Raw genomic sequence first — 22,334 nt, 5'->3', positions numbered from 1 at the left:
TTTTAATTCTTGTGCTTACCTCAATGCACTGTAAACATTAACAACTTCTAACAGCTTTTGCATTCCCCTTTCTGCGCATATGTCATTTTATTTATTTATTTACAATTATTTCTGCTGTAGCATTAGACACACTAGCTTTCTTGGGACGATGTCTAGCCATGTTAAAGACAGGTGTTTGAGGCTTGATTGCGACAGTGAACGAGATTAATACAAGCTCCTCAGCAATTCAGCAACTCTAATTTTTCTCCATCTTATTAACACATTTGCCTGCCGCCTCACCTCTGATGCTAAATGTTTTCATGGCCCTCTTCTCTGTTCCTTGTCTCTTTCAAACTAGTTCCTAGTATGGGACAACAGATTTTTAAGAAAATGCGATTTGGAGCATCTCCCAGGAAGGTTGATGTGAGGAAGAGAGTTTACGTGCATGTTTAACTTTGTCTTTACTGCCTGATTAACACTGATCTAAAACTTGTTTTCTTTTGTGGGGTTTCTGGTTTAATTTCTTGTCCGTCACTGTAGATCTTAGATCTCAGTATCAGCCTCATCTTTCCTTTCACTCAATATCACGAGAACAGTGTCTAAAATCATGCAACAGAAAGAAGAGAATGGAAAACTATTTCCCTCAAATAACATTGAAAGTACAGATGCAACATTTATGTGAGAATCAAAGATGTGAAAGTGTCAGATTATTATGTCACATTTGGCACCTCTTTTTAATTTTTGCCATTTTGTTCTTTTGTTATTGTTATTTTCCAACTGTTCTCCACTGTCAGACTATAGTAAGTATATCTTTGTGATTTCAGCAAGTTGCAGCTTTTAGACTTTTCAGTTCTGATGTTTGCATAGCTTTTTAAAACATATTTATATTGACAAGAATGTGTAACCGAATGTAGCATTTACACTTTAGAGTAGTAGCAAGTCGCAAATATTCTCTGTTCTTGTGAGTAGTTTTAAATCCCCTCCCCTGATAGAAACCCCAAAGTCCTTGTCTTCTCCTCTAGCTTCCCTGTAGCAATCGGAGCATGTAATCTCTCAGTACTCTGAAAATGAGTTTTGTCTATACTGGCTGCACGTCGCCTTGATGTCAAATTGGGGACTGGTGCTGATTCAAAATGTAAAGAAATTAGGTTCCTGCTTTAATTGTACATTCTCAGTATCATCAACACTTTGACTATACTGAAGGTCTCTTCATCTCTTCATCTTTCCACATCTTGGATCATGATCTTTTCCAAAAACAGTTCAACGTACAGGAATGATAGAAATCGTGGTATCAAAATTCAAACACATTCGCCCGTTTTGTTTGTTTTCTTCTTTTTCTTCCAGTCTTCTATTTTGAAGAAGAAATATGAGGAGCACATGTGAGTGTGTTTTAACTTAATTTGCCCATGTCGCTTAATTCTGCATTTCATATTGTGAGCTACCTGATATAAGGTGCAATGTTCTTTTTCTTAGGGAAAAAGTACAAGAGCTGAATAATGAGCTGCTGAAGAAAAATGCCTTCATTGATGAAATGGAGCCGAAATACAACACCAGCAGTGAGTTTACGGTGATATCTGAATATGCAAAACACGCTGACATTTAAAACATTTTGTGTGTAATGTTGCTGTACAGGTAACTCTTCATGCACTGACATTAAAATGTATGAGTCAGTTTAAAGGAAATCTAAACTAAGATGCTGTTTCCCCTCTCAGTCCAACGAGTGGAGGAGCTGGAAGAGGCCTTGAAGAAAAAAGATGAAGACATGAAACAGATGGAGGAGCGATACAAGAAATACCTCGAAAAAGCCAAGAGTGTGAGTAAATGTTTACTAGCAAAGGGTCCATAAATGAATAGTCTTCTTTAGGGCGGGCTGTATGGGACACAAAAAAAAAACCCCAAACATAACCTGAATGTGTCCTTCACAGGTAATCCGAACACTGGACCCCAAACAGAACCAAGGTTCAGGTCCTGAAGTCCAAGCCCTGAAAAACCAGCTGCAGGAGAAGGAGAGGATGTTGCATTCACTGGAGGTAATCAATTATCTAGTTGGGAATTAGGGTGCCTGAAAAAAGGGCCTGGCAAAATAAGTAATAGACTCATGTGCCAATATTTGTTTTAGAAACATCCTCCACTCTAAGGTTGATTTTGCCTTCATGTTTCCTCCAAACAGAAAGAAATGGACAAGACAAAGAGCCAAAGAGATCACGAGGAGAAACTGATTGTGTCAGCCTGGTACAATATGGTAAGGAGCACCTATACAGTCTGAAGCAAATCCTGGTGATACAGACGATTGGTCTTCTTTTTAAAATGCACTGTGGCACATACAGCTGAGATTTGTGGCCAAGCAAGTACACTCAACAAAAATATAAACGCAACACCTTTGTTACTGCTCCCATTCCCCATGGGATGGACGTAGAGACCTAAAATTCATTCCAGATACACAATATAACCATCCCTCCCAAACAGTGGTCACAAATCAGTCCAAATGTGTGGTAGTGGGCACATCTGCTATATTGAGATAATCCATCCTACCTCACAGGTGTGCCACATCAGGATGCTGATCTGACATCATGAGTAGTGCACAGGTGTACCTCAGACTGCCCACAACAAAAGGCCACCCTGGAATGTGCAGTTTTGTCTCACAGCAAGATGCCACAGATTGCAGTTTTTTTTCTGCCTGTCTGGGGACCCAGAACCGGTCAGTATCTGGTGTGACCACCATTTGCCTCATGCAGTGCAACACATCGTCGCATGGAGTCTATCAGATTGTCAATTGTGGCCTGTGGAATGTTGGTCCACTCCACTTCAATGGCTGTGCGAGGTTGTTGGATATTCGTGGGAACTGGTACACGCTGTCGTATACGCCGGTCAAGCACATCCCGAACATGCTCAATGGGTGACATGTCCGGTGAGTATGCTGGCCATCCAAGAACTGGGACATTCTCAGCTGCCATCTGCCCTGAACAATGTGAACCATGATTCATCCGTGAAGCGCACACCTCTCCAACGTGCCAGACGCCATCGAATGTGAGCATTTGCCCACACAAGTCTGTTACGGCGACGAGCTGGAGTCAGGTCAAGACCCCGATGAGGACGGCGGGCATGCAGTTGAGCGTCCCTGAGACGGTTTCTGACAGTTTGTGCAGAAATTGTTTGGTTGTGCAAACCAATTGTTCCAGCAGCTGTCTGGGTGGCTGGTCTCAGACGATCTTGGAGGTGAACCTGCTGGATGTGGAGGTCCTGGGCTGGTGTGGTTACACGAGGTCTGCGGTTGTGAGGCCGGTTGGATGTGCTGCCATATTCTCTGAAACGCCTGTGGAGACGGCTTATGGTTGAGAAATGAACATTCAATGCACGGGCGACAGATCTGGTTGACATTCCTGCTGTCAGCATGCCAATTGCACGCTCCCTCATTGCTTGTGGCATCTGTGGCATTTTGCTGTGAGACAAAACTGCACATTCCAGGGTGGCCTTTTGTTGTGGGCAGTCTGAGGTACACCTGTGCACTACTCATGATGTCAGATCAGCATCCTGATGTGGCACACCTGTGAGGTGGGATGGATTATCTCAATATGGCAGATGTGCCCACTACCACACATTTGGACTGATTTGTGACCACTGTTTGGGAGGGATGGTTATATTGTGTATCTGGAATGAATTTTAGGTCTCTACGTCCATCCCATGGGGAATGGGAGCAGTAACAAAGGTGTTGCGTTTATATTTTTGTTCAGTGTAATAATAGCAATACACAGAAATAGCTACTGTCAGGAAGTAATTCATAGCTGAACAAAGCATCTACTAAAGCATTGAAAGACAAAAATGTTATAATTGGAGCTTTTTTTAAATGTTGCGTATGTTTTCTGCTGTAGATAACAGATATAATACATTTCTCTACCACAGAGGGTAAACACCCCTTTTTGTTTGCCCAAGAAAATCACCACTAGATGGCAGCACAGACTATTCAATAACGTCAATGGCTGTTTGCTCATTATATATCTCCTCAGTTGCTGGTATTATTGTTCATGAGCTGCTAAATCAGCACTAATGTTGAATGTCAGCTAATTTAATTTCCTATACCTCAGGCTTGGTGGACTAACTAGCAGATAATCTAATGACTGTCTTAATATGTGTGTTAACAGTCTGCGCTCCTTCTTGAGGGCTGTCTTTGACTTGGAGTGTTGCTGATTTGTAGTGACTTTCAAATGGGGCCTTAAGCTTTCCTCCTCTGTTTCTTTTACCAGGGTATGTCTCTGCAGAAGAAGGCTGCTGAAGATCGACTCGCCAACACTGGTTCTGGTCAGTCTTTCCTGGCCCGGCAGAGACAAGCCACCAGCACCCGGCGCCAGTATCCCGGTCACGCCCAGTCAGCTACCGCCAGGTAGATGGCAGTAGGGCACGAAATGCTGCAGCCAGCTATTTTACAAGTCCCCCGAACGATGTGCCTATTTTGAGGCGTTCTGTTTTCATTCATTTCTAATGGAAGTAAATGTTTTCCTGCATTTCCTGCCGATTGATTTTCTTTTTTTTTCCTTCTTGATCAGATCCATGAGGTAGAGATGCCAAGAAAGGTTGCCCCCAAATCTTGCACCTTTTTTTTTTTTTTCCTCCTCCCCCTAAGCGTATTTTACCTTGACGCCCATCATGCAAGACTTCTACCTTTTATCAGGCTTCAGCATATTTAATAGGTTCTGACCAATCACACCAAACATCCTTTCTTCCTCCCTCTCTACCACTGACCTTCTTGAACCTGTGCTATGTAGTAAACTTGTGCCATGCAGGTTTTCCAGACTGCAAGGCTCAGAAGAATCGCGTGTCCTTGTCAAGTTACTGTAATTTTTGATAAGAGGAACCGCTCTACCTGGTCATGCAGTATTTATGCACATCTCTACCTGTAGTAACATTTTCAAGTTCAGCTTGTTTTTTGCAGTGGACTTGACAGCTTTTCTGTCCTGCGTCATCTATTGTAACTCTTTATGATGTAGCTTTAAGGAGGTAAAAGCAACTTTTAGTTTAATGTGTCAGTGTTTCATTTCAGTCTCGACCAGCAAATACATCGAAGCATAGGATTATGTAATGTCTCGTGTAAATCTTTGATTTGCTTGCTAAACGTTCTAACTGATTTAATTGAGTGATTTCAAATAGGACTGCATGATTGTTGGTAATGGTGCAGCAATAATTGTGAATGGTAGCTTTTTTTCCCGAAGAAAAAAAAAAGACTTCTTTAGGTTTTGAAATTGTTCCAGGTGGTGCAATTTAAGACTTGATAGATTTCCTGTGCTAGTGTACATACTGGTGTAAATTAGTTTTAAGTATCTAAGAGAACAAGGAGCCACCAGCATTTACAGAGTTGACAGACAACACCTTATGTGCCATAGTGTTTGATATAAATGTCTGTACCTTGGCAATCTGTCAGGTTTACCTTCCCCCTAATATGACGTGACAAAATAATGTATTCACAGAACGTTTAGCGGTGAGATGGTTGGAGAGTTTTAGACCTGAGGACTGTCTGTTGAAAGAGATTTAGTTTCTGGATCATCTGCAGAGTGGACATGAAGACCTGTTCAGTGTCACACATCAGAGTGGACTGTTCCATATCACTTTCTATAATCAGCTCATTGCTGTCACAGTAAAAAGCACTTTTTTTCCAGGTTTGCTAAAGGGTGTTTAAAATGCGCACTACATACAGGTATATAACTTTAAATGGGAGTCTTAAATAGGGTATGCTTTTCTCAATATGTGTTTAACCGATTGTTTGTTCCGTTGTCATTTTCCAGTTTTAACGCATATCAGGAATCATAACTTACTAACCTTGAAATAATTTTGCTTGGTGTTAGATCAGGAGCAGATTGTTGATTTTAGGCTAAAAAGCCCTGCCATCTGACCATTACTTCTTTTCTTTTTTTTCTTTTTTTCCCCTCCCTCAACAGCAATGTCCCTGCATGACTGGCACACCAATGACCTGCCCGAGCCTTGTGTAGCCTGGCCTGTTCTTTATGTGGCCTACACTGACCCCCAGCTGGGCTAGGCTGTGGCACGCGTGCATGAACTACCTACCTGTTTGCATGACTTTGCATTGACTCAAGTCTGCGAATAACCAGCCCACTAGCAGCAGCGCGAGCACTAACAACCCTCTGCGGTGTCACGCATTATAACCTCCAGACAAACCCGGGGAGGAACGGGATTGGAAAAGAAAACCTTCGCTCTCCTTTCCCCTGTTAATTTTTCCACCATTCCGACTCCTTTCCCCACACCCTGATGCTCTTTGTTACATTCTCTCCTCCTCCCCTCTTGTAGCCTTCATAAACATGCCTGCTTGTTTGCTTCCACACTGCATCAAGTCTGTTACACCTACACAGCAAAATCTCCAGTGTTAAATTAACACTAGAGAGTGTCTATATGGGTCCACACCTCTGAGTGTTAAATACAACACTGTTGAGTGTTAAATTAACACTTTTGACAGTGTTATATGTTTAAAAGTAACCTAGTCAGTTTTGAAAATTAACAATGACTAACACTGGGCAGTGCTGATTTTCTAACACTGAAATATTTCTAACATTTTGAGTTATTTTTCCAGTGTTAGAAAATCAGCACTGCTCGGTGTTAGTCTTTGTTAATCTTCAAAACTGACTAGGTTACTTTTAAACATATAACACTGTCAAAAGTGTTAATTTAACACTCAACAGTGTTGTATTTAACACTCAGAGGTGTGGACCCATATAGACACTCTCTAGTGTTAATTTAACACTGGAGATTTTGCTGTGTATGTTACAAACAACCAGGAAAAAGGAGTGGAGTAAGCCAGTTATCTGTCAGTCAAGTTTTGGGTTTAAATAGGCCTGTTCTCTAGTATTTATGTCTAACTTGATTTTGTTTGGCTGCTTAGGGATACCTCAATGACATATTCCTGCATACTCTGTTTATTTGTGTGGCTCGAGGATTGGGGTAATATTTGAGAGGTATAACCGGCAAATCAGTATGCATAACAAAATAGGACTCCATTCTGTTTTTAACTTCTACAGTAAGTATTTTTATGAAAGCCCTGAACATGTTGCTAGATTGCATCTTAAAAGTGCTTTTACCTCAAGTATTGAATGCAACCAGTTTTGGACTAAAGGCAACAATGCTGCCCGAAAAGTGTTTGCAGAGATATAAATATAAAGTGTTTAAATGAAAGACATTGTTACAGATGTTTTGAAAAGCAGTAAAAGCCCCCATTAAGCCTGCTTGCAGTTTTTTGTTGTTTTGTTTTGTTAAACGCACATCTACATAGTGTTTCTGATAGTAGCCAAATTTCAGTTGATTCCTAATTGATTAATATTTTTTTAGAAGCAAATAACCTGTGCCCTACCATATCTTGGTGTATTTTACCTTGGATTTGAAAATTCTTGGTAGTACAGACATGAAACCGTGCATTAGCTCATGCAGGCTGATGTGCCGTCTATTCACTTAAAGTAAAATTGGTTCATCACACTAAAATTGGAAATGGTCTCCAGTGGTCCTGCTGACCATAGACTCTCCTAAAAAATAAATATATATATATATATATATATATATATATATATATATATATATATATATATATATATATATATATATATATATATATATATATATATATATATATATATATATATATATATATATATATATATATATATATATATATATATATATATATATATATATATATATATTTTAATATTATTTTTTATTTATTTATTTATTTTTTTAAAGGCCCTTCACATCAGACAGTTGAGAGGCATCCTGTATTTGGACGCTTACTACTTAAACATGTTACAGTATTAGTAATGGAGAACCATTGATGTTACTGAGAGTAATATTGTACATTTTATGTAGCTTCTTTAAATAAATGTCATTATTTTCCCTAAAGATTATGAAACTATTGAAAAGCGGGACTCAAGGTTAAATGTATGTCAAAAGTATGACTGCATACATTAATTTAAATAAGAGCGTTGGTTGCATCATCTGATTTAGTGCCTTTTTTTATTTGTTATATGAAAACATTAATTTGGTCCTTTTCTTTCTGTAACAATAGATCTTACACACACATTTATTTTGTTATTTGGGGAAAAATGTTAAATATGGATTTTAACTTCATAAATTATTGTGTTGGGCTTAATGTGGGCTTTTCTCTGCTTTTAATCTATTTTACTTCTATTTGATATGTTACATAAGCTTAAATGATTCATGGTGTGCATTTTTTTTTAATCTTAACAGCTTATTCTTTTGCTGCTTGTACAGCAGTGTTAAACTTTTAGTAGTATTATAGCACCACTCATGTTGTTACAGTGGATGTAATTTATCCATCATTTAAATACTTGTCTTATGCAACAAAAGGAAGATAAAGTTTGTGAACATGTACCTCCCGTTTCTTAAGTAGGAGAATTTTCTTAGAAATCGTTTTATTTAAAAAGTTTTTTTCTTTTGCTTTAACAAACAAATCACTCTTTATTTTTAATTTAATAATTTACTTCAGCCCTACAAATGGTCATGTTTTTTAATGCCTGCAAAGACTGGTGGGTTTTTGTTGTTTTTTTTTTTCTTTCTTTTTAGTGGGAAAAGAGGTTCATTAGCTCTTGAGGATGGATGTTTAACTGCATTAAAATGTTATCTCTGTAAGTCATGTTTGTTTTCCAAAACTGAGTAGTGGATGAATATTTTCAAGTATGAAGTCAGTAGCAAAGTACGGCGGTGTCTTGTCCCAGAGTTTTTGAAACCATTAGCCTGTGACCTCTGCAGTTTCAGCTGTAAATGTTATTCCACAGAACTCTTAACCGTCCATCCCCATACGCTGGTAAGAAATCTGTATATAATGAAACACATCCACATTGGGGTTGACCTGTTGAGATTTATATCAGGGATTTGAGGAAAACGTTTTTTTTTTAATCTCCCTTAAGAAAAAGCACAATGTCTTAACCCCTTTTATCCCAGTGAAATCAGCTCCTGTGTTTTGTTGCTCTTATTTGCATCTGTTTGTTCTTTAATAATACATCAAATCGGCTAGTTTGGACTACTTTCAGACCTCGTCAATGCCACTTCTTTGTCAGTACAAAGTAAAGTTACCTAATGCTGAGGTTATTACTCATTGTTTTCTAATTAACCGAACTCTAATTGAGAAAAGCAGTAATCCTACAAAACTCTGTCCTAATGTAGTGCATTTTTCTTTTAAAACATGCTTAAGATGAAATGACTACCCAGTATTCTCTGTTGTTAGCTGGTTGCGCACCTACAATGGAGACCAGTCAAACTGTATTAGAAAGAAAATATGAACAGGGAGCTGTTAACAAGTCGTAATCATAACGTGCAGTGTTTGCTGTAGGTTTTTGTTTTGTTTTTGTTTTTTACTCTGTGAAAATGAACAAAATTCGTATTGAAGTAGCAAATAACCTTCCATTTGCCAAGTTTTATATAGCTTGTATACAAACACACTATGTACATAAGTATGTGACTTGGGAAGCGTGTAGACATTTTAAGAATGAGGAAAGTAGAAATCCTGTCTACTTTGGATTATAGCACCTGTCCAACGAGGGCTTACTGATGAAAACGTGCTTCCTACACTGCTAAAAATGACATTGTAAATAAAGCTTGTATAAAACTGGCTGCTGGGCTTTCTTTTGTTATCACCTAAAACCACACATTTCCATTACTTGCTGTTAAAATTAATCTCATTTATTAAATAAGTTAAAATGTGTATTTCTCTTATAAGGCAATGATCAGTTAAGGGTAAACTAAAAGATTCTATATGTAAGAGGCCGTAAATGTCATTGCCTTATTAATCTCTTTACAACAAAGCTTCTTTCATTTGATCATGAGACAAATTCTGATGATTGTCTGTTAAAATGGCTTTTAAATCGAGGGTGTTTGTTATTATTTTGTTCCTAATGCAGAATCACTCTTACCTGCAAAATGCAAGTGTGGCATTAGTGTGCTTTCCCTATTATTGCACTTTGCCTCGTCTATCACCCCATCTTTGTTCTTCAAAGTCACTAATGCCAGAAGGGGTAGTGTTGAGTTTTGATTCTGCATGTCTGCTTGTCTTATAAACTGAATTTGCTCACTCATACTCAACCCGGCCTGGGAAACAAAGCAACAGATGCCCCTTGAGGCTGCAGACGCCAGAACTTCCCTGTATCAGTGTCCCATTCTTCGATCTTCTTTTTCTCACTCTAACCTCAGCCTCCGGGTTCTTCCTCGTGACACGTCGAGGCAGATGTCCAGAGTCAATATAAATACACTTCTCTGGTTACTCACTTCTCACACTGACAGTATGATTGAAAGGAGGAGAGGTCATCGTTGCAGTCCACAAAGGTAGGTAGGAGGCCATGGTGAACAAATGGATCAGACACAGGCCTGTCTCCCAGTCAGTTTGAATGTGTGCACCATTTGAAAATAAGGATACTAAATATTTCTTTTGGACTTACAGTTGCGTTATTATCTTAATGTCTTCCTCTTTTATGGTTTCTCACTGTGTTTTGGTTTGCATGGTCATAGAAAACTGCTGGGTTAGGTATAGGAAATGATTATGGGTTGGGTCAGGCGAGACCCTTTGACAGCATTACTCACATGTTAGAAAGTCTTGCTGCTAAAGCCCTGAAGGCAAGCTTCTCCCATGTTCACCAGGAAAGAAAGTGTAGGTTTACCTCCATGTCATACTTACTCCCTGTTGGGCTGACTGAACTGACCTACAAGTTACTAACAAAATTGTTACCGAAATTTCATCTGTTGTATATCATATCACAATTTCTCGTGAGAAAATGTTAAAAATCAATATATCAGTGTTTGAGTTTATATGAGCTGGAAAGTATGGACACTTCACATTTTGATTGTTGTATTGCAGTTTGCTAAACTTGATTTTGTATAATTCAACTACAAAGCATTGGAGAGGAAAAACTGAGGCCAGTGAAAGTCACAGACAAACACCGAGTCATGAACAACATGAATAGAGACTAACCAGAAGCACTGAAAAAAAATGTGTGGATTAGACAAAGGCCATAAATTCTTCTTCTGTCTTTTGAAACCTAAATACATAGTGTCTGCTTCATTATAATGCCATCATGGTCAGACCTTCTCTGAAACATAATAAACTCAGAGATGAATTAATTTTAAAAAAGAAAGAAAAACAATGTTTCACATACATAAAATGAGGCGACTGTAATTTTACAGTTAAACTTTATAAGTTGTTGGCATGGATGAGGTGATTCTCTCTCTTTAATTTATTTTTCTAAAAATGTTGAACAGCTTGAACGCTTAAAGGCTGTGGAGCCATTGGAAGTGTGATCTGTACAGTAAGGTACACCTATTTTAAAAAACATTGTTGCTCTTAACATGCTGTCAAAGAAACAGCATTTTTTAATATCCAAAGAAAATGTTGTCATTGATGCCAGATGTTTTTTCTCCCCTCCTTTTTCCTCTCTCCTTTTCTCAGTATTGAAGTCATTACGGAAACATTCCATTGAAAGGAAAATCAGAGCAAATACGAGCTGTCATTTCCTTAATGAAAGAGCCTGTTACTATTTCTTCATAACTTAGCATTTGGCTGACAATATAGGCTTTATGACACTGTCAATTTACATTTCAATCAGGCTGCTGGGGGGGTGCAGAGGCCTGATAACACAAGGCTCTCACTGATGCACGAACGATAACACGCGCACACACACACACACACACACTCGCAGGCACACACGGATCAGGTGGTGGCACTTTTGGATTGAAGCCTGGTGGGTACCTGACCTGAGATTTTGACATGCACACAAAAACCAATGGGCACACACACCATCACTGTCAGCTAACACACAGGCAAGCCCTCCAATTTTCCATTATCATTTCTGGCATGACTTCAGTGAAACATAGGTGAGAAGTGCACCGGTGTAACTGAAACCTCATGCTCAGCCTGTTGACACAGTCAGAGAGTGAAAGGAAGGCAGAGTGGCTCTTTATATTGTGTTGACCCCTGCGAGAAAGGAGAACTGAGCAGAGTTTGAAGGGATCAGTTTGACAGACAGCTGCTGTGCGCAAAAGGCTGCGGTTTATAAAAAAGGTCCAAGCAGGCGATGCTTTTTGGAGACACGAGGCTTTCATTTGCCATGAAGATTTATTTTTTTCTGTCATATTATTGGCCTTATCACAGGCTTGTTAAAATGCCTTTGGTTGAGGGATAGGTTACAGAGTTCAGTAAACAAACAGAACACTTCTTCTCTACATGAAACTCCAGCCTTTTTATGTATTGGCCTCGTGTCCTGTATACAGATTGCTCATTAACCTCTTCAATTTCATTGCATAATTTATATATTGATTTTGACTTGCATCTCATTGTCATAAAACTAGTATGTACCATATGATGTTCTTGGTTAACCACATGCTTTGAAAAATCTTATTTTCCAAGTAGTAGCACGTGGCTTTTACTACTGATGCCCATTTCTCTATTTATTTATTCATAGTAATAAATGCTAATAGGAGATGTGGAGTATTCCTACATATATGGGACCTTTGATTCTATAATTCATTAATTTTTCTATCGTCAGCACAGAAACAGCATGTCACATCATAAACATGAGTGGTTAACATGCAGAAAAATGTTTGAAATGTTTTAAGTGGGATTCGCACAGGACTGCAAAAAGTCTTGAGCCAGGCCTCATTTCTTTCTTCATTTTGTTTTGAAAATTTAAAGCATGTGTAGGTATTTCAAGGTACATTGAAATACAGTATATAAGGCAACACAGAGCTTGTACAATTCTAACGAGCTTGTAAGTCAATTTTTGGTATGAGCGCCTTTATTCTTCAACACAGCCTAAAGTCTCTTAGGCAGCTTTCTTTTTGTTTCTTCAAGTAGTCTCCAGGTGTAGTTCTCTGGACTTCTTAAAGGACATTCAAAGCTCTTCTTTGGCTGCTTTTTGTTTTGACCTCTGTGAAGATGATCCCACACTGCTTCAGTAATCTTGAGGTCTGGGCTTTGGGGAGGCCAATCTATGACTGATTGTGTTCCATTGTGTGTGTGTTTTCTGTCCAAGTATGCTTTTATTGCATTGGTAATGTGTTTGGGATCACTGTCAGTGTGAGAAATGAAGCCAATCAGATGCTTTCCTGGTCGATCAAAATGCAATGGCCTGAAATGCTGTTCCAAACCATGACAGAGCGTGATGCTGATGACAATTTTAACCAAAAACGTCAAATTTGAATTCATGACTCCCGTCCAGTTCTTGTGTAATTTGGCAACCTCAGTCTTTTCTCCCTGTTTTCCTTCCACAAGACTGGAACTGAGATTAAAAAGCTCAATGATCAACTGAAGGTCCAGGTGGATTTTTTCCTGTTTCTTAAGAATGTGACTTTGGATACTGTTCATCTGTTGTAGACAGTTTTTAATGCCTGCTACTTTTTCTTTGCTCTCCACTTTCCTCAAATTTCTTAATTGCACATACAGATCAGAGATGTGCTGAGATATGCTAAGTTTTTGGCTAATAGCTCTTTGGGACTCACCTTGTTGATGTAAAAATACAATGTTATACCTATTTAAACTGTGTAATCTTTGGGATGATGTGTTTTTGTAACAAAACAAAGTGCCCAAAGATGCAATTTAAGGTCAGTTAAAAGGTCTGGACTGTAAATGAGTGCAAAAGTAGCCAATGCCCAAAGAAAAGCTTTGAATGACCTTCAGAAAGCCTGGAGAACAAGACCACTTTAAAATGACAAGAAAGTCTGGCTCCTTGGAAACAAAACATTAAGAAAGAAAAAAAAACCCCCAGTGCTCTTGCTTTTTAAAAATCTTTGTCCTCGAGAGGCTCTAAGCTGCGTAAGTACATTACATGAACATTAACCTTTACACCATGTATAAGTAATCAAGTTCAGGTACTGCAGATAGTACACACACACACACACACACACAGGTCAACAGGGAGCAGAAATCCACCGGGCCAGAGGGATAAACGTCTGAGTGATCTCCATGGTTTTTGAGCCAGAGTGAGTCACACTGGGCGCCGTGACCACTAAATCAAAGAGCTGTTTGAACAGCTGCATTCCTTCACACCCCTTCATCCTCTCATTCTCTTGATGTGCAGTAATTCTAATTCTGGCTTTGCTGCTGACCCAAACCCTGTCCCCTTTCCATGTTCTGGTGTGATGGAGATCAAACTTAATGGAAAAGGAGCGCAAGCAAGTTTAGTCATCCTCTGATAATGAAAAGGTGTCTGTTTGAGTTCCAGTGTGATGATCAGACAGAGAAAGTGCAGCAGATTTATGGACACATGACAGCCTGAGTGAGTCGACCTGCCGTTGCTTTTCACATATACAGCTGCCCTCCTCCACACTCATTTACTGTTAGGCCTTTAGTTTTCAGTGACAGGCGTGGTAATTGGAGCGGTATGGACAAATCTCATACTGAAACAATTCTTTTGTTTTAGGTTTCTGACATTTTACTGGTTCAGTATCAGAATCAGAATCAGAATCAGAATACTTTATTGATCCCTGGGGGAAATTATTTTTTGTTACAGTGCTCCATTTTAAACCAACATTAAGACAAGACAGACAATACACTAACTAAGAATAGTACAATATATACATATATATACATACATACATACATAAGTCACTCATAAATAAATAGTTGGAAAAGAAACATGTGTAGTTGTAGCAGCAAACAGTGTGTTAAGTGGATGCGTTGTACAGTACTACCTAATATTACTGTGCAATCATGTGTAATGATTATATTAATGTTTCTGTTCAATATTTCCTCCACGTTCCTGCCCCGATTTTTAACTTGCATGCTTAGGGTGATGATCCTGATCACTAGGCCAGTTTTATTCTACTCTGCATGAGTATTTAGCAACATAAACAACTTATCAGTAAAGTCTGGCATTTGACATTGTTCCTCCTACTTTGGGGGCCTACAAGTTCAACTTCAGGCCATGCAAACTATGTTACATCTGGCATTTAGTGATAGATCCTGAAAAAGAAATGAAGCATCACAGTTTCTCCATTAAAGTGTCATCTTTGAAGTCATCTGTTAACAGGACCAAACAGAGATGCTTACACTGGCGGTTTCAGGTGGTAGTTTCAGGTGGCTCTTCATTTTGAGAAGTTGTTAGCTTTTTTTTTTAATGTAGGTATTTCCTATTGTTATTCACACTGCCTGAAATAAAACAGTGGTTTAAAAGAGAGAGCTAGGGGAACATTTAAGAAACATGTGCGTATTTAATATCCCACCATTATGACTGCATCCTTAGTGAGTATTTGTTGCTACAATCTCAGGAGAATCTTTTGGAAAATTGAAATGTAACTCTGAAACAAGTCATTTTTAAAAAATCTGCTTCAAACCTGAGGAGGAAAAAACACTGAAGGAGTAGTGCCTGCTGCAGCACTAATTCAAAACAGATGAGGTCTCTCAGCTACCATACTGGATTATAGGTTGACTTCTGTAATGATTCATCAGCATGGTGGACCCTGCAGGCTCTGGGATGGGTTTCATTGGTCTTAGTTTTGCTTTCTTTCTTATCAAGTTGCTTTGCAGTTCTGTATTTTTATTTTTGAGTCTTGTTTTATTTAACAACATAATTAAAACCAAAGCAAGTGTGGATACAACATGTAATGTATGTAAAAGATGGACGTACCACTGTGATGTCACCTTTTGGACTTTGTATTTTGAAGCCTTAGCATCAGTGTTTTGATCTGATGGTTGAGTTAATTTAATTTCAGCCTCAAAGAAAATGGATGAATAAATTTTTTTCCACAATCATTCTAAACAAAATACCCTGCAAATAAAAAATGAAAAGAAAAATACATTAAAACTTCTTAATCTAGGTGTTTTTAACGAGATTGCCTCACCTAACACATATCGTGTATTTTTACATGTTCATTTCCCAAGAAATTGAAATCTTAAATCAGACCATGCCATTTGAAATCCCAAACTTTCTATTGTGTGATATAAAATTAACAGTTTAAATGACAGTTTTAGTGATTTTACCAACATCCAAAATAATGCTCTTTTATATGTGTTTATTTTTTTAAAGAAAAGATTATCTGTTTCACTATACACAAGTCCGTGAGGAGAGGAAGCACGTTGAGCAGGTACACAGGCTGAGAGAAGACAGCGCTAATAAAAAGGGTAATCAGGGAATTGAACACAGGAGGGAAACACAGGTGAAACAAATAAAAACGGTCATGCAAGGGGAGAAATATTAAATGGAACAAACAAGAGACAAATAAAAAATAAAACAGATAAAAGTAATTAACAAATACAGAGGTAGATAGTCAGCAACTTTACAGTGAGGAAAACACCGAGGGAGCTTGTTTCCACCACTTTTTTTTTTTTTTTTTTGGTCAGTGGTGGAAACAAACATGACTTTTGGCCAATGCCAATAAGTTAAAATTTCCAGCCATTATCCCAAAACTCAACCCACCAACTCAAATTTCTGAGAAAGTAACTTGACATGTTGTGTTATCAAGTCGAAACTCTGACATAATAACCCCAAACCTCAACTCATTGAAGACAAACTTTTTTTTCATAGCGGCAGTAACGACCTTTCCTAAAAAACTGCAATTCACAAAATCCAAAAACACTATACAAACCTCAGAAGAAGAAAAAAACACATCGATTTGAAACTAGAGTTCAAGGCCACAAAGAAAGTGTCCAGTAAGGTCACAGATCATCTTAGTGGTAGAGTCATCCTCCGGCTAACTTCCATGCAGGAAACCCTCCTTGCAAACAGAGAAGCCGCACCCGTCAGTATTAAACCAAAAGTGCAGATTTAAGATCTTGTCACCTTCACCTTTTGTGTCACAGTCGTAACCACACTTTGATTGGTTCTTCATTAACTTTTTTAAAGAGTTTTTTTTTGACTTGGTATAAATGCAATCCTCTACATATGTTTTTAAGACAAGTTATTTAGCAACAATTCTTTGAGAATCAGAAAACTACTTCAAATTGTCACACGATCAACATTTTTCTGCTTTTTTACACCTAAGGAAAACCACACCGCACGAATGTGAGTCAAATATGAAAAACGTGAAAAACAGAGTTCAACAACAAACACTGAGAGGAAGGTGGTCGGGTGATGAACAATTACGAACATAAGCTGGGATCAGAGCTTTGGATCAAGTATACAAGGTATGTGTGTCTGCCCACAGATCCGCCGGGACACCCTGGATTCCAGTAAGTGCTTTTTACCCTGAACACCACTTCTGCCTTTGAAGCTGTGACTAAAGGCTCAGTCACACAACCACTTCCATCACAGCTAACCATACAGTCATGCCTTTTCTGCTGTCTGTGCCATTTGCCATTAATGTCATGTTTGTTTTTGAAACGCGAAACTATAGATGTTTACAAGTACCAGATAATTAAATGTGCTGTGACTATCAAACACAACCATCATGTGGTTTGTGTCCCTGCTAAAACTAGAAACTCTGTGTTGAGAAGTCACAGATTAGAATAGATGGGATTACTGTAAGCAGAGCAAAACAGCAGGACAAATTATCATGTCATAGGAAGAAAATGTGTGTTTTTCTTTCTTTTTCTTTCCAAAACCCAAAAAGATGTCATTATAAAAGTCAAATATCTGTGCAATAAAGTCATATTTTCTCTGCCTGACGAAGACAAATACCCTCCAGGACTCATTTATAAATACTCTAAATGACTCTGATTGTATCACGATTTTATATGACCACCTCAAACACAGGACACAACCTAGATCAGGATTTGCCTGTAGAGGACATTCCACAAGGTACCTCTGTGTGGTTTGTATAGTTAATAAAAACTATGAGTCACCATCTAGATTGTAAAAAAAATTAAGAAGTCTCTTTCAGTAAGAATATACCCAAATGACCTAAAATACCTTTACCCTAAATAGCACAGACAGACTACAGGCTTTGTTACTTTCCTGGGCATCTTCTGAGTCCTGTGTTTACCAAAAATATACCAGATCTATAACAGGTAAACAGATGAAGTGAAGCAATCAATGAGGGAAAAAAAAGCCATGTTGTGACAAACAGTTTAACATCCACAGCCTTGTTTTTTATTTTATGCTATCTTGTTAGCACACAAACTGTCCCTCAGCCTCTGGATCTTCTGTTTGGTCTAGTTTCTGTAAGAGAGACATAATGAAGTCTGTCTTTGTATATGATCTGTCTGACATCTATGTATTACTTACTTCTGATCTAACTTGATCGACTGATGTTCAAAGTGGTAAACAGAGATGGGCAGTAACGCATTACGTGTAACGCGTTACTGTAATCTGATTACTTTTTTCAGGTAACGAGTAAAGTAAGGGATTACTATTGCAAAAACGGTAATTAGATTACCGTTACTTTCCCGTAGGAACGCTGCGTTACTGCGTTACTAAAACCGTGATTTTTTTTGCGAGAATGTCTCATGACAGTGACGTAAGCGAGTGCGACGTTCGTGGCAACAGCTGTGTGCAGATCAACAATGGATCATATATCGAGTTCAATTCAGTTAAATTCAATTCAATTTTATTTATATAGTGCCAAATCACAACAAAAGTCGCCTCAAGGCGCTTCATAGATACAGGGAAAAACCCAACAATCATATGACCCCCTATGAGCAAGCACTTTGGCGACAGTGGGAAGGAAAAACTCCCTTTTAACAGGAAGAAACCTCCGGCAGAAAGAGGCTCAGGGAGGGGCGGGGCCATCTGCTGCGACCGGTTGGGGTGAGAGAAGGAAGACAGGATAAAAGACGTGCTGTGGAAGAGAGACAGAGGTTAATAACAGATATGATTCAATGCAGAGAGGTCTGTTAAGTGCAGGAGAGAGTATGAGCGTGCAGCGTTTAAAGCGTGGAAGTACTGACCTTACTTTGAGTTTGATTCCATAAAAAGTGACAAAAACATTAGTGTCCATTGTGCGTGGGAAGAATACTTCTTTTTACAGCGGAAAAAAACCCCCTAAACGTCCAAGCAAGCACCGAGTGCGCTACGACGTAATGGGAAACTCACAGAGAAACTCGCGGATTCTTCCACTGACCGCTGCGGCACACCTGCACCAGGGTAAACCTCCGCCTACCTCACTCCTGCTTTACAGGTGAAACTAGAGCAAAAGGACCGCTGAGTCTTTGACTTTATTTATTTTCTGCTGTGTTTTACTTGCATCTATTTGAAAGACTGAGTGTAAACACAAAAAAATATTTTTTATGTGCTGGAATGTGCAGAAAATAAGTTTAAATGTTAAACTAATTTCTTCCAGTCAGAGAATGTTGCATATAATTAAATTTTTGCTTGATGCATGAAGTTAAAAGGTTAAAACTAATAAAACAAGTTTTAAAAAGAGACTTTTCCATTTGATTACATTTTGTATGATGGATTATGCAGAAAAAGTAGAATTGGGCAGAAAGATCTATCGCTTTATCACCTATTCAGGTTGTAAATCGTGTTTTTAAAAAGTAACTAAGTAATTAATTACTTTTGAAAATAAGTAATCAGTAAAGTAACGGGATTACTTTTTTGGGGAAGTAATCGGTAATTAGTTACTGATTACTTTTTTTAAGTAACTTGACCAACACTGGTGGTAAGTTTAATTGATCCAGTGAGACTTTGGCATGAACATCTGCATCTGCAGCCATTAAAGGAGGGAGATGGTATTGGAAGGTCACTTCTGGTCTGGCTCATTTGTTATTGAATCATCTATAGGAGCTCAGAGGACAATCAATAAATCATTTATCACCCTTTTTTAAATAATAAATTCGAATGAAAATATTATTTTAAACTTCACAAAACTCTTTGAAAACTAAAAGTCTTCATCTGTAACTTGAAAATGTCTGAGGCTAAAAACGAAATATAATGTGTACTATATATATATCCTGTGGCTTAATATTTTATGAGAATATCAAAACTTCTCTCATATCTGCACATAAAGCTCCACTCCAGGTTTAACTGAACACAATCTGCTTTGTATAATAATGTGTGTTGGAAATAAAAGCCAGCCACCTCCACTAAAACCACATAGACCATTTTCACGCATGAACTGCCGCTCTGAACTTGTCTAGACATTACCACACAAAGGTACACGTGACAACACTTGGGACAGTCTTTAATCTGCCAGCTCCCTAGTAAAAAGTCCATGTGATGCCTGATTGGGCTGATGTGAAAAATATCAAGCAGGTAACTGTCCCGAGAAATCCCAGCTAGCGAGTGGGAGTCATGTCTCCTGGGTCCTGCAGGCTTTATCTGGGCCCCTACGTGCCTAAACCGAAGAAATCTTTGGAGTGAGAACATCTCCAAAGATTACTGTGCTAAATATCAAAAAGGGCATATTTGGATAATTTATCAGCCGGATTCCTCCAACATTATCTGGAGGTCATGTGTGAAAATGTCTACAGGCAGGCAATGCAAGCATGGAGGCAATCAGGCATCTGCCAGCACACAAGCCGCAGATACTAGAGCCAGGTCTTTTCAATTAGACACAATAAGACAGTGGTTTATATGACTGACCATCTGTAATCGGACAATTACTGGAACTGCATATGCAGTCCATATGATTCTCATCTCTTCCTGTTCTTTTTTTCGTGCCTGATTCAACACTTCATCAAAATGTGCTTTCCACTACCAATATCCACAGTTTAGGTCAGCTATTTTTCTCCCTGACTGATTACAGCTCAGGACAGGCCCTGGTTTCCCATCTAGAATCATCTGTGGATTTGCCAAAACCTCGTTCAAGTTAACTGAACTGTTCCTACATCACAGCTGTAGTCCTTCTGTCCCGCAGGTACTTGTCTACTTCTTCTGGAGGCCTCTAGGTCAGCCAAGCCCAAATGGTCTTCTTTTTCAGCTTGACAGCTTCCTTCATCATCGGTGTCCCCTTGATGATTCTTAGTTTGCAGCTCCAACAGGCGCTGACAGCCTACTGACCACAATTCAAGTAACCACCAGCACTGGGTCCAAACGTGGCTTTCTTTGCTTCCATGTCTCTAACATCCTCACAGTGTATCCAAAAATGTCCCGTGGAGGAAAAATGTGCCACAACTACATGTTAGCTGTTCACCCACCCAAGTGTCCAAGAAATCGCACCTCATATCTGATGATACAATCAGAAAGTCAAGCTTTGAACTTTGACCTTAAGTGTTTTGCTGCAAATAAGTAAGCCTGTGATTGCTAATAAGGTGTTTCTAGCACCGGAACCCAACCATGAAGTCTCACAAACATTCAGGAATATTCTCCAGAGACAAAACACACAACTCAGGTATAGTGTCCATTGGGCACCAGAGGCCACAACAAACTCTGGAAAATGGAACTGCAGGAGAATGGAGGCATAAGCCAGACAACTCAACTACTCAACCTCCCACACCAGCACGGGGTACTTCCCCAGCAGAGTGGTTAGCATGGTTCCATCTCACAGACGAAAAGTTCCACACCCAGGTTTCGCTGTTTAACGAGCCCTAGTGGATTTCAGTGGAGAGACCCATCTCCAAACAGGACATGTTTTGTTTATGTTTTTATGCATTCTTCTTTTGACCCAATATAAACTTCTTCTTCTTCTTTTTATTTGTTATATCTTGTTCATGGTGTTTCTATACACACACACACACACACACACACACACAGTGGGGCAAAAAAGTATTTAGTCAGCCACCGATTGTGCAAGTTCCCCCACTTAAAATGATGACAGAGGTCAGTAATTTGCACCAGAGGTACACTTCAACTGTGAGAGACAGAATGTGAAAAAAAAAAATCCATGAGTCCACATGGTAGGATTTGTAAAGAATTTATTGGTAAATCAGGGTGGAAAATAAGTATTTGGTCAATAACAAAAATACAACTCAATACTTTGTAACATAACCTTTGTTGGCAATAACAGAGGTCAAACGTTTACTATAGGTCTTTACCAGGTTTGCACACACAGTAGCTGGTATTTTGGCCCATTCCTCCATGCAGATCTTCTCGAGAGCAGTGATGTTTTGGGGCTGTCGCCGAGCAACACGGACTTTCAACTCCCGCCACAAATTTCTATGGGGTTGAGGTCTGGAGACTGGCTAGGCCACTCCAGGACTTTCAAATGCTTCTTACGGAGCCACTCCTTTGTTGCCCGGGCGGTGTGTTTTGGATCATTGTCATGTTGGAAGACCCAGCCTGGTTTCATCTTCAAAGTTCTCACTGATGGAAGGAGGTTTTGGCTCAAAATCTCACGATACATGGCCCCATTCATTCTGTCCTTAACACGGATCAGTCGTCCTGTCCCCTTGGCAGAAAAACAGCCCCATAGCATGATGTTTCCACCCCCATGCTTCACAGTAGGTATGGTGTTCTTGGGATGCAACTCAGTATTCTTCTTCCTCCAAACACGACGAGTTGAGTTTATACCAAAAAGTTCTACTTTGGTTTCATCTGACCACATGA

The 22,334-nt window shown here is 39.0% G+C and overlaps 1 protein-coding gene across 3 annotated transcripts in view; it reads left to right on the top strand.

Annotated features, from left to right (window-relative positions):
* The window catches only part of hook3 (hook microtubule-tethering protein 3), a 30,479-nt gene extending 24,217 nt beyond the window's left edge, over positions 1-6,262 (top strand). For 2 of the 3 annotated variants that reach the window (XM_026174050.2, XM_080304351.1), the window contains 7 exons: positions 1,324-1,358; positions 1,453-1,535; positions 1,692-1,792; positions 1,905-2,009; positions 2,150-2,221; positions 4,221-4,357; positions 5,907-6,262. In XM_026174050.2, coding sequence (XP_026029835.1) covers positions 1,324-1,358; positions 1,453-1,535; positions 1,692-1,792; positions 1,905-2,009; positions 2,150-2,221; positions 4,221-4,357; positions 5,907-5,922 — 549 coding nt within the window. In that variant the 3' untranslated portion in view covers positions 5,923-6,262. Of the gene's footprint in view, positions 1-1,323; positions 1,359-1,452; positions 1,536-1,691; positions 1,793-1,904; positions 2,010-2,149; positions 2,222-4,220; positions 4,358-4,520; positions 4,994-5,906 lie in introns of those variants that run through there. The other variant, XM_080304350.1, reaches the window with a different exon arrangement.
* The last annotated feature ends 16,072 nt before the right edge of the window (positions 6,263-22,334 follow it).

The sequence above is a fragment of the Astatotilapia calliptera genome, chromosome 7 (assembly GCF_964374335.1).
Source record: "Astatotilapia calliptera chromosome 7, fAstCal68.1, whole genome shotgun sequence".
In the NCBI taxonomy this organism is placed as follows: Eukaryota; Metazoa; Chordata; class Actinopteri; order Cichliformes; family Cichlidae; genus Astatotilapia; species Astatotilapia calliptera.
The sequence above is the reverse complement of the archived record's forward strand: the minus strand, read 5'-3'. Positions and strand labels throughout refer to the sequence as shown.